Source organism: Pseudopipra pipra, chromosome 4 (genome assembly GCF_036250125.1).
Source record: "Pseudopipra pipra isolate bDixPip1 chromosome 4, bDixPip1.hap1, whole genome shotgun sequence".
Lineage (NCBI taxonomy): Eukaryota > Metazoa > Chordata > Aves > Passeriformes > Pipridae > Pseudopipra > Pseudopipra pipra.
Window position 1 is genome coordinate 14448567 of NC_087552.1, and position 16598 is coordinate 14465164.

Genomic DNA, 16598 nt, shown 5'->3' on the forward strand with positions numbered 1-16598 from the left:
CTGGGCGTGCTCAGTGTTGGATTCCGAGTGCGAATTTCGGTGGCTGGCTCTTGCTAGTGCTTGGAAGTGCTCCCCCGCGGGGGAGCCAGCGGTGTGCCAGGTGCAGGTGACGGGCTGCCCGGGGCAGGTAAAGGCCGGCGGGACCGTTCCGTCCCGGTGCCTCCCGTGTTGTAGCAGTCCCCTGGCGTGTCCGATAGTGGAGCTCGGCTCCTAATGCCGAAACTGCGTCCGTGAAAGGGAACGGCAGGACCTTTCCTTGAGGGAGGAAGCACCCGCTCTGACTGTTATTGCTGCCTGTGATCGTTACGCAGCGCGGGATAAAAGGCCAGCAAACCCTTTCTGTTCTGGAACCCGGCGTGGACACGGGTCAGCACGGCTCCGCTCGGGGAGCCCGCACTGGGAGGCGCCGCTCCCTCCGCACGGCCCAGCGTCTCTACGGCGAGAGCCGAGCTGCCCTTCCCTCTCTCCTCCCCTCCTCTCCATGGTGATGCCGCTCTCCCATCCCTCCCTCCCTCCCCTGCTCTCCCCGCCCCTCGGGCCCGACGGCCATCTTTGGCCGGGTGGCGGCGGCGCGAGCACGTTGCGCGCGCGGGCCCGCGCGCGGGATCACCGGGCGCCGCTCCCTCCCCCCCCGCCCACCCCTCCCGCCGCGGCGCGAGGGCGCCGCGCGCGCTCCCACCCCCGGCACCGCTTCCGCTCCCCCCGCGCGGCTCCCGGTGAGTAACTCCGGCAGGGAATTCCCACCTTCCCGCACGCCGGGGAACGGGTCCCCCTCCCCCCTGCCGTGCCGCCGGCCCGGCCGCCGCCGCCCGGCTCGGCCTGGGCGGCGGCCTCGCCCCCATCCACCGCGGGAGAGAGGGGTCGGCTCGCCCGCGCCCCGCCCGGGCGCCGGCGCCGGAGGCTCCCGGGAATCGCGGCTCGCTGGCGGCGTGGGCACGGCCCGGGCCGGCACCGATCGCACACGCGGCGCGTCATCCCCGCTGCCTCTCGGGTTTTGTGCCAGCCGGGGGCAGGGAGCGCCGTCCCCGCTGCTGCTCCCAGCCGCGGGAATGGCTTCCCTGGGGATGCCGCGAGGGCTCCGGAAAAGGGAACGCCGGCATTTTCCTCCTGGGAAAGCGGGGGACTTCCTTCTCTGGCGGGGGGTGGGGAGTGGAAAGCCGTGTTTTTCCAGATTTTGGGAGAGGCCGGTACCCACGTGGGGCGGTGAGGAGATCGAGGCCTCTCGTGGGTGCGACAAGGTGGAAAGGGTAGGGCTGGTTTTTACAAGGTATGTGTAAAAACTAAAGAAAAGCATGGCAGGGCTTTTCTCAAGGACCATGTAGTGTTTCCTCTGTGGAATGCTCTTGGCCATTTCACCTGCAAGTTCCTGTGGCAGTTTTCACATCCTAATTTAAGTTTCCCTGCTGTGGTTTCCTAAACTCCAGCGCTAAGCAAGTGGTCGAGAAATACTCCTTGTGGTAGATTGCTAATTTATGGGTTTATTCTCATGCATTTCACTTCATGTTAAAAGGGAATGTTAAAGATCGAGTGATAATTAATAGTGTTCAGCACCAGCTAAACACACCCACTCGTTGTGCAGCGTCAGTGTATTTGACCATATGCTTTCATGTTAGTGTTGAATTTTCATATTCCTGTCGTGTCCTATGAGTAACAATGATTTAACAGAGTAGGTAGATTTGGGACGTGTCTAAACTTTTTTTACATCGTCTCAGTTTCAAAAACAAGTGTCAAAACCTTAAGCGTAGACTAGTTCTTAATTCTTAATAAACTTTATTTGCTCTTGTACCATTTACTGTTGTTTCTGCTTTGACACTTAGCAGAGAAGCGATCTCCCATATGCAATTGGAAAATCTGGTGTGTCTTTCATTTAAATATTCTTTGGGCATTCTAGTTCTTAACTTTCCTGTTCTTGTTACGGAGTGACTCTATGTAATCCATCAGCAGTGGACTCGAGAGGTAATTCTTGAGGTTAATTGTTTCCAAAGGAAACTGGAAATGCTGCTCATCCTCACTTGTTTTCACAGCATTTATCTTTGAGGTCCTGATGGAATGTAATTTTTTAAAATGTTCACTGTTCTTGTGCAGAGTAACTAAAGTGTGGCACAATTCTGAACTCAGACCTTGCCTTCGCATCTTTTCATTGAACAGTCTTTGCTCCCGTTTCAGTCTTAATTTACTTTTTTTTTTAATGTTTATTTGTTTAAGTTTAATAATTCAATGCAGTTACAAATCCTTCTTGGTCATAATTGCCTTGCCTTAGTAAATTTTAATTTAGCTCCAATGCCTGTGAAAGAAATGAATATTATTAATACAAGTGCATTACACTTGTTCTACAGACTGTACATTTCTGTTGCCTTTTGTGACAGATAGCAAGGCCTGCATATGTGCTGCTTTTTTTTTTCTAATCTAGTGTGTCAGAGTGTGCAGCAGCTGTGCCAGACAGTCTAAGAATGCTGACTTAGGATGCTTGTGATAGCATGTTTTATGTCTTATTTTTAAACACGTTTTACCTTTTGTATTAAATTACTTAATGGGCAGCTTTTGGCTTCAATAAATGATACTGTCAGGGTTTTTAGAATGTTTTCTTTTGCCAGCAGTTTTTATTAATTCCCTCACTCTTTCACCTGTGTTGTCAGTCCATCATTCTGGGAAGCTTTTCTGCTGTCACTCCATCACCATTCACTAATTCAAAACAGTGCTTTACTCTTGTAGTTAGTAAAAATTAATATTGTCACACTGGTTTTTATCCTGTTCTTGATTTGAAAAGGAGAAATGCAGTCATGAACTTAAATGCTTCTGAGTACCAGTTTCTCCTGCCCCATAAGTGCTGACTGCCCTGAACAGTTCCTGGTGTGCTGAGCTGTAGCACTGCTGACCTGTGTAGTGTCTTGAGAGCTCTGCTGTCTGCACCTTGGAATCAGCCCATTCTATTCAGTATGTCAACTTAAATGCCACCCAACTGACTGCACATAAGTATGTAACTTGAGTTCAGTCTGGGTTTGGACAGTTGGTTTATTTTGCATCTAAGTAAAAATTACTGGTTTTCTCTTGTGGACAGTTGTCATTGTAGACATCAGCACAGTCCTGGAAATATTGCAGGAGTGACAGAAGTCACAAATATTACTTTTCTGAAAAAAATTTAAGAGCACTGTAGAGTTTTGGATAAACTGACACTTCCGTTGTTTAGATGGGGGCAGGGAGGCAGGAGTGTGTGTCTCCACGCTGGTTCATTAGTTCTTTTCACCTCCACTGAGTACTTAATAACTGTGTATAAATAAAGGTGTACATACCTCCTTCTGTGGCCCCTTCAAAACTATTCACCACAGATGGGCGTTTTCCCATGTAAGTGAGTTAGAATTAAAAACCCCCCAAACTTAAGCTGTTTTGTTACTTACCAACCAGGGGTTGATTCATTGCTGAGTGTAAACTTCAGTGGGATTATCCCACCTAGACTGGGTGGGAAAGCTTGCTGAGAAAGGTGGCAAGAACTGATTGCTTCACACCGTCTTTACCTTGGTGTTTTAGAGCAGCCCCCATCCCACTCCTCTGCTTTGGAGCTTTAGGTTCAACACTGTCTGGAGCGGTGGGTGATGAGGGGAGGGGTTCTCTGGGCTGCTATCGGCACTGCTCAGGCAGGAGCCTCCAGCAGAGTCTGGGGGGCTGGGGCAGGTTTGTCTTGTGGAAGTTGCTTTTGTAACTCACAGAACTAGTTTCCTGCTCCTTAGAGCCCAGGGGAGCCCTGCCTGGAAGGTACAGTGGAGTCTGTCTGCTCAGGCCTTGTTGGAGAAAAGGCTGATCCAGATCAGGCACTTCCTTTGGGAAACCAGAGAGTGATTCACCCCCAAATACTCTGTGCACTGTAAACTACAGGATTTCAATGACAAGCACTGGGATCTCTTCCCAAAGAATGTATCTTTATTTGAAGTACTGACAAAATCCACTATCTCTCCCCAGGAAAATTACCCTGACTCCAACATCTTTGTAGCCTTTAAAAATAAGGCTTTCAGGTTTTTGTTTTCTTGTCTGTTAAAGTGAGAACTGCAAACCCGTTAGTCCAAGCCTGTTGGCCTGGTCTAGGGATGTCATTTCAATGTTCAGCCCTACTTTGGCAGTCTGACCTGACAGTGCAGAACTGTTGAGTCACTTTTTAATTTTTATTAATAGTCATTTTAAATCATCAGCTATGTTGATAGGACTTTCTGGCTTAGGAAATTTAAAGTGTTAAAGAAAAAAATTGAAATATTGAAAGTAGAAGCTGCCACAATGAGGTTGGCAGCATAACTAATAGTTATGTTCATTTATATCTGATGAAGAATTATCTCATGACATTAGTTTAAAAATAATTTGGAAATTGAAAAGAGGAATAAGACTAGTCCTTTTAAAAGGAACTGATTAAAATATTTGTAGCTATGGTAGTAGTGGATTTAAAGAGACAGTAACATCTGCTTTTCTGACCTTTGCTCCTTGTTAGATGTCAGTCTCTTCCTTTCTTTCATATTGCATTAGTATCTATAGTTCCACAACTGAAGTTTAGGGAAGGATGGAGTTTACCATGGTAAATGTGCCATCCACCTGTTTTTTTCTTGCTTCCTTCAGGACTTTGAAAGTCAGAACCTTTCTTCATATAATTGTATGTAGTAAATATAAACTACTGCAGGATGCTTTAGTTTGGTGAAGCAAACAACTGGACGTCCAACAGAAAATACTTCCTTTAATAAAAAATATTGGAATCCTTTTCTTGGATGAAACTGCACCTTTGGACTGTGTGGAAACCTGAAGTATTTCAAGACTCCTTTCCAGTTATGTCATTGAACTACTGACACATATTGCACTGAGATGATTTTGAATTGGCATCATCTGTAGGGCTGCCATCCCTTTATTTAGTGGTGGTGAAATGGAAGTGCTTTGTACTTTATTTGTGGCCTTTCTTTTGACCTAAAAAAATGTGGTTTTGCCATCTGTAATATCTTGTAATCTTCCAAGAGCCTCATAATTCAGTTGTCTTTTATTTCAGAGCAGGGGTGAATGGAGAGAGTTGTCCTTAGGTGTTGCTCAAAGGAAAGTAAAATTACTGTTGTTATTCTCAGTATTATGAGTGAATATGGTCAAGGAAATAGATATCTACTTTAAAACATATTCCACCTTTTTTTTTTTTTCAAGATTTAAAATTCTCTGTCCTCCCCTTCCTGTGCTGCAGCTGTTTAGTACAAAGTGCTCTACACTCCCAGTACAATCCAGTGCTTGTCAGTGTACATTACAAACAGCTAAGCAAGGAAAGAGACTGTCATAGAGAGGAATACAAGTCACTTCTCTGCATGCATTTATTTGTGATTTCAGGAACATTTAGTTGTCTAGTACTCCACAGAATTATAGAATTCTTTAGGTTAGAAAAGTCTGACTTTTAACCCAGCAGTGCCCCTTAACCTGTGTCCTCGAGTGCCACATCTATACTTCTAAATACCTCCAAGGATGGTGACTCCATCACTTCCCTCAGCAGCCCCTTCCAATGCTTGATAACCCCTTTCTTGAAGGAATTTCTCCTAATATGCAATCTGAACCTCTCCTGGTGCGACCTGAGGCCATTTCCTCTGGTCCTGTCATTTGTTACCTGGAAGAAGAGGCCGACCCCCATCTTGCCACAACCTCATTTCAGGGAGCTGTGAAGAACAATAAGGTCTCCCCTGAGCCTCCTTTACTCCAGGCTAAAGAACACCCTCAGCTCCCTCAGCTTTTTCTCATAGGACTTGTGCTCCAGACCCTTCCCCAGCTCTGTTGCCCTTCTCTGGACTTGCTCCAGCACCTCAATGTCTTTCTTGAACTGAGGGGCCCAGAACTGGACACAGCACTCCAGGTGTGGCCTCACCAGTACAATCCCTGCCTTGGTCCTGCTGGCCACACTATTGCTGCTCCAGGCCAGGATGCCATTGGCCTTCTTGGCCACCTGGGCACACACTGGCTCGTGTTCAGCCACTATCAACCAGCACCCCCAGGTCTTTTTCTGCTGGGCCACTTCCCAGCTACTCTTCCCCAGCCTGTAGAGCTGCAGGGGGTTGTTGTGGCCCAAGGGAGGACCCGGCACTTTGCCTTACTGCACATCCTACCATTGGCCTTGGCCCATTGATCCAGCCTGTGGAGCCTTCCTGCCTTCTTCATAAAGAATCTGGCTTATTTTTATTGAAATATATTGTTAGGCATTGATGCCATATTAGGAAATGCATAAAGTAACTGTAGTTATTCAAATAGTAATGAAGCTCAAGATCAGTCAAACATCATCATGTGTGTCTGTTCGCATTGCCTGGTTTACTTTTTTATATGGAACTACAAATTTTCCCTTTTGAAAACTGGTTTAAATTTTAGATTATTTTAATCCTTTAATACAGAATATTGAGATACAGTTTGTAAATGTATATATAACCATATGCTTGGAGTAATATGTCACAATTTGACTTTAATAGATACTGTAGTGTGAACAAGGGTGGTTTACATGAGGCAGGTTGTGAAGCTGAAGTTTGCAGTACTATAGGTTCTGTTCTTACATGCTTTCCTTGAAAACAAATCCATTTTCAGATATAATCACATTTTTATTTTTACACTGGAGAAATAGTAGTGTGATGGACAGCTGATGTTAAAGGCTTATTGCAATTATTTGCACATCAGTACTCTTACTACTTGTATCTGAGACTTTGCCCTGTTAGCCATGTTGCTTAAAAGAGAAATCAAGTGATTTTGCATTTTTCATCTCTGAATTCTGCTAGTAATAACTTCAGATGTGTATGTTCTCTGTGCTGTCAGTAACATGGCCTCTTCTGAGTTTTTTCTTTTTTTTTCCCTTAGGTTCTGGAAGACTCCCTCTACTCCTTCTCATAATTGGTGTATGTGTTTAACCCTAAATTGTGCATTATGGCAGACAAATTAACAAGAATTGCTATAGTCAACCATGACAAGTGTAAGCCAAAGAAATGTCGTCAGGAATGCAAGAAGAGTTGTCCCGTGGTTCGAATGGGTAAGAGAGACAATTCAACAAAGTATTTAAGCAATTGGAGAAGTTTTAAATCCAGTTCTAATAAAATGAATGATTTTTTTTATAATTGCCAGTTTTTTGTGTATTGTTCAAGCTTTTGTTTCATAAAGCCTTTAGAAACGTCCCTGAAAGCAGGAACAATTCTAGTAATAATGGCACTTTTCAAGCCTTTGAAAGATCTGAAGCTTCAGTGAATGTTCCTCAGTTATGTGCTCCTCTGTGAAATGTAATAGTACTGTCAAGAATTCTGGTTCACCAGAAACTTGAATGACCTTATCTTATTTCTTTTTCACCAGGAAAACTTTGCATAGAAGTCACATCACAGAGCAAAATAGCATGGATCTCAGAAACACTTTGTATTGGTTGTGGTATTTGCATCAAGGTAAAAGTTCCTCTGCTTTATTTAAAGGGCTGCATTTTCTTTATTTTGCTGTTATATTTAGTAATGCATACTGTAACTTGAAAAAAAGCAGTTTTCTTTTCTGGACTAAGCAGACTTAGTTAACTGTTACTGTTTGTAGAAAGCAGAGAACTGTGTCAGTTTGCTGAACTGGTGGCAGGGTGTGGGTTGTAACATTGTTTTTTGTGGCTTTGTTTTTGATTGACTTTGCTTGGGTTGGTTTGTGTGTGTCTGTAGACACCTAGCAGGAGACAGATGGGTTTTGTGAAAGAGATGGAAAATATATGCAGCGTGCCTTACTTGTAGACTGACAGTCTAAATTGCTGACTACTTAATTGGAAAAATGTGATATAGAATTTTTTTGGCAATTTGACCCTGTAAATGAAATCTGATAGTTCATTTAAAAATGTAAGTGCACAGCTGGGTGCAGTAGAGAACACGGTCTTTTGTTAATAAATTGTTTGTGGACTAGTAATCTATAATTTATTTCAATTACAGAAATGTCCTTTTGGAGCCTTGTCAATTGTTAACTTACCTAGCAACCTGGAGAAAGAAACAACACATAGATATTGTGCCAATGCCTTCAAACTTCACAGGTATTTTGTTTTTCAAATCATTATAAAAGAGAAAAAAAACTTCAAGTTTTTGACAGTCTAAACATAGTGCATATCAAAGTGTTCTTGGTTCTTACCTTGGTAGCTTCCTTTTAGGTAGGAATGTTAATTTTATGTTTTCCTTATTAAAAAATATTATACTGAAATAAATGTTAGTGTTCATTTGACAGGGCCCTTGTTTAAAAAGTAGACTGTCCTTAAATATTTCTTACCAACTTCTGTTATTAAAGAATGTTGATTTAGTTTGAATTATACATTGGCAAGTAAACTAAGTAGGCTGAAATAATCAGATAAATGTGTTATAACATTTACTTGACCAGCAGCTGTTGGTGTGTGATGGCATTAATATAATCCAGAGTTATCTGTGTTGTGTGCAGGTTGCCTATCCCTCGTCCAGGTGAAGTACTGGGATTGGTTGGAACCAATGGTATTGGAAAATCAACTGCCTTGAAAATTTTAGCTGGAAAACAGAAGCCAAATCTTGGAAAATATGATGTATGTATCAGCAGTAAAATAGAGTTGGCAATCTAGATAGCTGTGTTTATATTTTTTTGACTGAATTTTTGTATCTGTGGACACAACAGAATTTGTGAGGACGTTGGCACTTTCCTTATTATCAGCCAGTGACCTACTCCAGAGAAAATTGCCAAATTTTATTGCATTTATCAGTCTAATCCTTTTCCTTTGGATTAGCTATATCAAGATAGCTAATCAGTGTAGTTACACTAATCCATGTTGTCATTTCCCCCATGCAGTAGGTTCAGTTCAGCAGCTTCTTAACTGTGCAAATTGAAAACGTTTTTTTGAAAAGGCTGATCACACCTGGAAAATAATATCTAAACTTTGGTTTTGCAATTTTATAATTTTTTTTTTCCTCTTAATGGAAACTTTGCAGAAGCAACTTAACAGCTTGGTAACTAGCTTTTATCCAGGTTTGGTTTTTGGGTTTTGTGGTTGTTGGTTTTTTTGGGGTTTTTTGGTTTCTTTTTGGTTGGTTGTTGTTGGTTTTTTTTTTCTTAACAAGCATATTCTATTTGCTGTATTGATGGAAATTTTAAAATTAGAGTTTTTAAATTAAGGTTTTTTAATGGTATAAGTAAACACAGGCTTTAATTTTGTCACAGGATCCACCTGACTGGCAAGAAATTTTGACTTATTTCCGAGGATCTGAATTACAAAATTATTTTACCAAGATCCTGGAAGATGACCTGAAAGCTATCATTAAACCTCAATATGTGGACCAGATTCCTAAAGCTGCAAAGGTGAGAAGTTTCATGAGGTAATAGAAGGCTGGGAGCCTCTTCTGTAGTACTTCTCTGGTGCTTAAAGGTTTTATTTAAGCAGCATAATTCAGTATAAAAATCCAGTATTCTCAGAAATTTTATTTTTTTATTATGCAGGGAACAGTGGGATCAATTCTGGATAGGAAGGATGAAACTAAGACACAAACTGTTGTATGTCAGCAGCTTGGTAAGTAATTTTGTAAACTCACATTTCAAAGCATTGGAGAAATTCATATGTGCTGGCAAAATAAAGTTACTATAATGTCATGGAAGATGTAAATTATACCAATTTCAAAAAAGAGAAAAAAGTAAAGGTACTTTAAAGCCTAGGGCATGCTGTAAGCATATCTGAACCCACACAAATAATACTTTCTAGTGGAAAGGCAATCTAACTGATATATGCTAGTTAACAGGATCTAATGCAGTTTCTGTTTTGTGCTTGGTTTTAAACCTGGAAAAATACCCCTTACCATCTGCTGCTCTTATTTGCTTACAACTGTGGCAAAATGTTAGCATCCCCTCTGGGGAGATCTACAGCATATAGAAAATGTTACTCTAATACACCCCCTTGCCCCTAAAGCCCATATATATCTGATTTCAGTGGGAGTAACACTGACTTCTGAGCTTAATACAATTAATAAGAACATCTGTGTAGTCCTGCCCTGGTAAGCTTTTGTAGGTGTTTTGCATTTAGTTGTTACTAAATTAGGTGTTGCTAAATTAACAACAGGATTCTCTTTGGTGGATCTGGGTAGTAGAGGTGGGGCTGCATTGTGCCACCAAGAGGTGGGCTTTGAGTCCCACTTTATTATATATACATAATATGTTATATATATATTTACAATATATTCTTGAAATTTTTTGATCATTAAGCTGACTAGAAAATACTGGCTTCACCCATTTGCTGTAATGTTTGAGGGACTTGATTTTCCTGAAAATCAGAACTCTTCAGCCAGGTCTGGCAAAAAAAACCTTTTAAAACTGGTATAGTTTCTTTTTAGGGCCAGAAATCTTTACCAAATACATGGTGAAAAAAGCAATACAAATGGAATCCTTCTGCAGGATAAGAAGGAGCCATACAGATAATTCTGCACAGAAGCCACAACTTGCTTGAACTCACTATGAGCATTATGATACTGATACTGTATAAACTGAATGCTTATTCTGCCTCTTGGTTTTTTTCCTCTGTGTAGGATGTCTGCTGTGTTTATACACGTTTTTGTAGGTAATAAAAATATGGTTTGTTGTGTTGGTTATAACATCTAAACCACTTATTTACAGACTTAACCCATCTGAAAGAAAGAAATGTTGAGGACCTTTCAGGAGGAGAGCTTCAGAGATTTGCTTGTGCAGTTGTTTGCATTCAGAAGGCTGATATGTATGTTTAATTTACTTCTGTTACACATTGCTTCTAATAATCTATCTCAGTCTGGTCCTCTAACTTACTTTTATTGTTAAAAATAATACATTTGTTTGAAATATTGAAAAATACTTAATTATTAATATTTTTAAGTTGGTTTTTTTAAAATGCTTTTGCCAACTCATCAACCAAGATCCATATTTACTCCAGATATATATTCTCTGGGTTTTGTGTACTTTAATTCATCTGACTGGAAATAGCTGATTCCAGAAGTCAGTGTTAAATTTCAGCATCACAACTTCATAACCTCTCCCTCATCCCCCATAAATGTTTGCTGTTTGATGGCATACCTCACTTAGCCTCTCTGAATAAGGAAGGTACAGATGCTTCTCCACCTCTGGGAACTTGTGTCCCTCTTCTCCTGTCTTGCAACCAGGAAATTACTGTCTAGTCTGTGCTGTTTCCTGACTCCTTGGGACCAAGAAAGCAAGATCAGAAGAGTTACAGGGTTTTGGGGTTGTTTCCTTTCATGAATTTTTTGGTTTTGTTTTGTTTGGGCTGCTCTTTTTTTGTTTGGCTGGGGTTTTTTTGGTTGGTGTGGGTTTCAAGTGGGTTTTATTGTTTGGTTTGGTTTACTCTTCTGGAAGATGTCCTTCTTCCAAAGTATTTTTCCACTTTTCAGTTCATGTTAAATTTAAGATGACTCAGAATGAGTGCATGGGATTCCTGACTGCTGATTTTTTGTAACTTTTGATAACTTTGGCAGAGCTGTTGGCAAAGTAATACTTAAACTGTTTTAACACTTCCATGTGACAGTCTACAGAGATTCAAGGCAGGTGTACATAATTCTCATGTTTTGTCTCCTTTTCTCAGTACAAATAATGATAATTTTTAATTTCCATTTACTTAATGGCTGAAATGTTATGTTTGAATATGCAGAAAACTTGAATTCACTAAGACTTGATTCTTTCTTTTGGGCCTAGCTTCATGTTTGATGAACCTTCCAGCTACCTGGATGTCAAGCAGCGCTTGAAGGCTGCCATCACTATTCGATCTCTAATAAACCCTGACAGGTAAATACAAGCTTTAAATGTTTTGCTAGACTGTAATAATATGTGGCTGCTTACAGAGGGAAGAAATAGCCAGCCTCATCACCCCAGAAGTGCTGACTTCTCAGAATGGTACACTAACAGATGTATTTAGTTTAAAGCAAAGAAACCTATTAAATAAAAATCACGGTGATAGCTTTTGTTTATGCAAGGCTAGAGTAAGAAAGAAAGAAAAAATGTTTTGCACTGAAGTAAAAAAGCATCTCTCTGGCTCTGTTTTTCAGGTACATTATTGTCGTGGAGCATGATCTGAGTGTGTTAGATTATCTCTCTGACTTTATCTGCTGCCTGTATGGTGTGCCAAGTGCTTATGGTGTTGTTACTATGCCTTTCAGCGTAAGAGAAGGTAATTTTTGCCATATTTCTCTTTAAACATACCCCAAAACGATACCAAAATGCCAGTTGTCTCTTATGCAAACATAACTTTTTCCTGTTACAGTTCAGCAACAAAAAAACTACCCTTTTATTTTCTGCAGAATTTTTGTTACATGATCCTAAATTTATAACTCAACCCAGAAATCTGAATTATGAAATGCCCTTTTTCTCTTGCTATGGACATAATTTTAATACTTGCAGGTGTTTTGTAAACAGTGGAGTTACACAAAAGACCTTTTAAATAGTAGAGAAAGGCAGGAGAGAGTTTGCACAGTACAGAGGTACGTGGTGTTCAGCTGAATTGTCCACACTTGTAGCACTGAGACTCAGTAGTAACTGGTTTTATGAGAATGGGTCCAACAGCACTAGTTTGTTTAAACCCTACACACATCACTAATAGTGGGTTTTCAGGAAGAGCTTCTCCAGCCATTCTGTAGTTCAGTAAGATTTTTCTTCATTCAATTTGCATAACGGACACACTTTAAAAGAGGAAGTCTTGTTGCCTCTTTTAGCATGCCATTTAAAATCCAGCATTCTCATTACCTGATAAGAATTTACAGGCAGGAATTGCAATTCATCTTGTCTTACTTTTTGTAGGCCCTTGTTAATGATCTTTTTCCCTCCTGTCATAGGCATAAACATTTTCCTAGATGGCTATGTTCCAACAGAAAACCTAAGGTTTCGAGATGCATCTCTGGTATTTAAAGTGGCTGAGACAGCTAATGAAGAAGAGGTTAAAAAGATGTGCATGTACAAATACCCAGGAATGAAAAAAAAGATGGGAGAATTTGAACTATCCATAGTAGCTGGAGAATTCACAGATTCTGAAATTATGGTGATGTTAGGGGAAAACGGTAAGTGCAATTATGCTGGAAGCTACTTTTCCAGCCCTAAATATGCTCCTAAAGTTCCTTTTTCACTTTTGGAGCCAGGCTTCAAAATGATTGGGTTTGAGTCAGGTTGAACTGCTTGTTTCCTAGTGAAGATTTCAGGTGAGTTTGCTCTCTAATAGCAAGAAGGTGAAGTTACTGAGCAGTAACAATGCCACTGTGTTTGTCTGTTACCCCATTGTAAGAACTGAGATTGCAGGACAATGCCTGACCTGGTGAGCTCAGCTACAAGTCTAGACTGTGGTAGTTTTAAGATGTCTCTTCCATTTGAAAAAGCAAGTAGTAGCAAGTGCTGCTTGCTGCATGTAGGAATATAGGAATTCTCAAAGCAGCCTAATTTTAAAATAAACTCATTAAGCCTTTCTTTTTTTTTTTATCAGTGACTTAATTGTTGGAGGTCTAAATTACTAAAAAGTGATTAATCTGTAACTTGCATTTCATTTTAGGAACTGGCAAAACAACCTTTATCCGAATGCTTGCAGGAAGACTTACACCCGATGAAGGAGGTAATAATGTGTCATACCTTAGCTGAAAACTATTTGAAGATACTGGAAAGGCTCTTGTTTACACTTTAAATTTTGTGTTTTTACAGGTGAGGTCCCAGTTCTAAATGTCAGCTACAAACCACAGAAAATCAGCCCTAAATCTACAGTACGTTTAAGCCTTATTTATTAACTATTGTGTTTGCTACAAAAAGCATGTTTGTAGTACATATGTAGAATTTTTTTATACCTGGAACAAAATATTAATTCTGTTTCTTCTTGTTTTCTTGTGGTGCATTAAACTGAGTGGCAGCATTTTTCTTTTGATAGGGAAGTGTCCGTCAGCTGCTGCATGAGAAGATCAGAGATGCCTACACACACCCCCAGTTTGTAACTGATGTAATGAAACCTCTCCAGATAGAAAACATCATTGACCAGGAGGTAGCAATTGCCTGAAACAACATCCTAACTTGTCTTTAACTCTTGGCCTGTACCTGAAGTAAATATGGCCTTGTTCCCCTCGCACCAATAGGTTCAAACACTGTCTGGTGGTGAGTTGCAGCGTGTGGCATTAGCTCTTTGCCTGGGTAAACCTGCAGATGTGTACCTAATTGATGAGCCCTCGGCATATCTGGACTCTGAACAACGTCTGATGGCTGCCAGAGTCATTAAACGGTAAAGTACACGTGGTGGGGAAGGGAACTGACATTGGCAGGAGTTTTGCAATAAGCTTATATTAACCTCTCTTCTTTTTTTATTTTTTTTTCCTATTTCAGTTTCATTCTCCATGCTAAAAAAACAGCTTTTGTGGTAGAACATGATTTTATCATGGCTACATATCTCGCTGATCGTGTGATTGTTTTTGATGGCATTCCTTCCAAGAACACACTGGCAAACAGGTAAGATTGTTTGCATTAGTAAGCAAGATCATCATCAAAAATAAGGAGAAACATCCTTGCCTATGGAAACTTAAGCTGTATTTAAAGTGATCCAAGAGCATCCTGAGGGTTGTAGCTTTTGTTTTGAATCATGGAAAAGAAAATCGGATTGACCCTCACTTAGAGGCTGCCTGGACCCAGAGTTGAGGGTTTGGTTGGGTTCTCAAACTAGGCCTTGAGACCTAGACCAGCCCCTGGCTTGAACTAGCCTTAAGCAACTGCACAACAGCTAAATTATGACTAGAGGAGAACAAATAAGTGGCATTGATTGCAAGGAATGAAAAAAAGTAGCAGTTGTAAACTTTGCTTAGGAAAATAGCTTTGAGATGGATTAAAAGAAAGCAGTGTGCTAAGGTTAATTGTATGCAAATCTTGTGCAGGTCTCGACAGCAACATGCCAGGTACACTTACCTGAGTTTTACTTTTTATCAGAATAAAAGAGTACTTTTGATATGTCTGCTTTTGTTCTTGTAAAAAATTAGAGGCTTAAAAAATTAGAGGCTTTTTGAAGAGCATCCTTATTAGAAACCAGGCTTTTAGAACAGTGTAATTTCCAAGTACTTAGCACAAGACAGGTGAAGTAAACATGTTAGTCTGCAATGTATCTACAACCCACTGCTACCCTGGCTTTGATGGTGTTCCTTGGAAGAAAGCGTGTTTGAATTTAAAAATCACAAGCATGTAACTGTTCCTCAGCATCAGGGTATGTTGTGATCTTTGTCATATTTTGCTTCTGGTGCAACTTGGGTTTTTTTCCTTTGAATGTTAATTAGTGTGCAAGCACACACACGTGGATACAAAATAAAAAGGGTGCAAAGGTCGCCAGCCAAAGACCTGTAGTGCCACTGTGAGATACTGCTGAAAGATGAGAGTAGTATCTGAGACAGCATTTGACTAAAACTGTAGCACCTCCTGGTATGTCAGATACAGGTCACATTCACATTTCCAGTCCTCAGTGAGCTCAGAGTGGAGATAAAGCTGCCTGTAACTTTATAGTATAAAACTCTGAAAATGTAGCTGAAATGTTCTTTTTTCTTAACAGTCCACAGACTCTTTTGGCTGGAATGAATAAATTTTTATCTCAGCTTGAAATCACTTTTAGAAGAGACCCCAACAATTACAGACCAAGAATAAACAAACTCAATTCCATCAAGGTAAGAGAGAAGCACCTTTACAGTAAAGGAGCCATGACTGTTTAATATGAAGCCAGATTTTAAAATAAGGAGCAAAACGAAGACTGACCTGGTAGTTTTGCTGTGCTGGAAAACAACACATGAAACTACTCAGAGTAATAAGGAAAGTAGAAAGGAGCTTAGTAAGTGTCTTTTATTTTAGCTATGCTCAAGTCTGCCAAAGACTACTTCTAGTAACAGTGATCTTTTTTTCTCTTCCTAAGGATGTGGAACAAAAGAAGAGTGGAAACTACTTCTTTCTGGATGACTAAATATTGAATCTGAACATCTTTGTAACTGGCATATAGACATGCATATTGGATTCTAAACAGTTGTGGATGAGATGGCTCAAATCAGGTTTTAGAACACTTAATCTTTTGGAGCTTAAAATCTCTTGCTGCGTTTAACATCCGAGACCAGTAGCAGTATATACAGCCTAGTCCAAGTAAAACTGCCACTTTCTATACTTTGGTGACACAGCCCTATATTTTCAGTGTAATAATTTCAAAATAGACCACCTTGAAATTGTGCAAATGGGTCTCCTGATTTTTCAGAATTTAAGGGAGGTTTTCAATTCAATATATCCTACTCATGTACCAAGTACTGACTGAACTTCCTCATTTTAAAAAAATCTGTTTTATGTATAAGAGGGAAGCTTACCAAGAATGTCAAGCTACAAGAGCAACTCCTCTTTTAAAAAGATTGAATCTCTCTGGATGAGGGTTTCATAAATAAATATCCACCTAACTTACTCTTCTGTGACACTGCAGCATTTCTTGAATTACTATTTCAGACGTGTGTATATTTATATGATGTCACACCCCCCCCTTTTCTCATACTGTAGCACACACAGAAGATGCAGTAAAAAGAATGTAACAGCAGGTAGCTACATCTTTTTTTAATCCTCTGTCCCTGTGCATCTACTCTCAGACCTAGTTACAGGAAAATAATTAG

General features: G+C 40.4%; 1 protein-coding gene across 2 annotated transcripts; it reads left to right on the forward strand.

Annotated features, from left to right (window-relative positions):
- The first annotated feature begins 1 nt into the window (after window position 1).
- Window positions 2-16395, forward strand: ABCE1 (ATP binding cassette subfamily E member 1). Of its 2 annotated transcripts, none has more exons than XM_064651691.1 (18): window positions 2-127; window positions 6835-7003; window positions 7318-7403; window positions 7920-8017; window positions 8413-8530; window positions 9160-9297; window positions 9436-9505; window positions 10600-10696; window positions 11662-11751; window positions 12012-12133; window positions 12795-13016; window positions 13499-13558; window positions 13645-13703; window positions 13865-13975; window positions 14067-14209; window positions 14311-14433; window positions 15515-15626; window positions 15869-16395. In XM_064651691.1, the coding sequence occupies exons 2-18, from the start codon at window positions 6901-6903 to the stop codon at window positions 15914-15916; spliced, it is 1800 nt and encodes a 599-aa protein (XP_064507761.1). In that variant the 5' UTR covers window positions 2-127; window positions 6835-6900; the 3' UTR covers window positions 15917-16395. The 2 variants fall into 2 exon arrangements, with proteins under 2 accessions (XP_064507761.1, XP_064507760.1); XM_064651690.1 differs by lacking the exon at window positions 2-127 and adding an exon at window positions 553-716.
- Window positions 16396-16598: the final 203 nt, after the last annotated feature.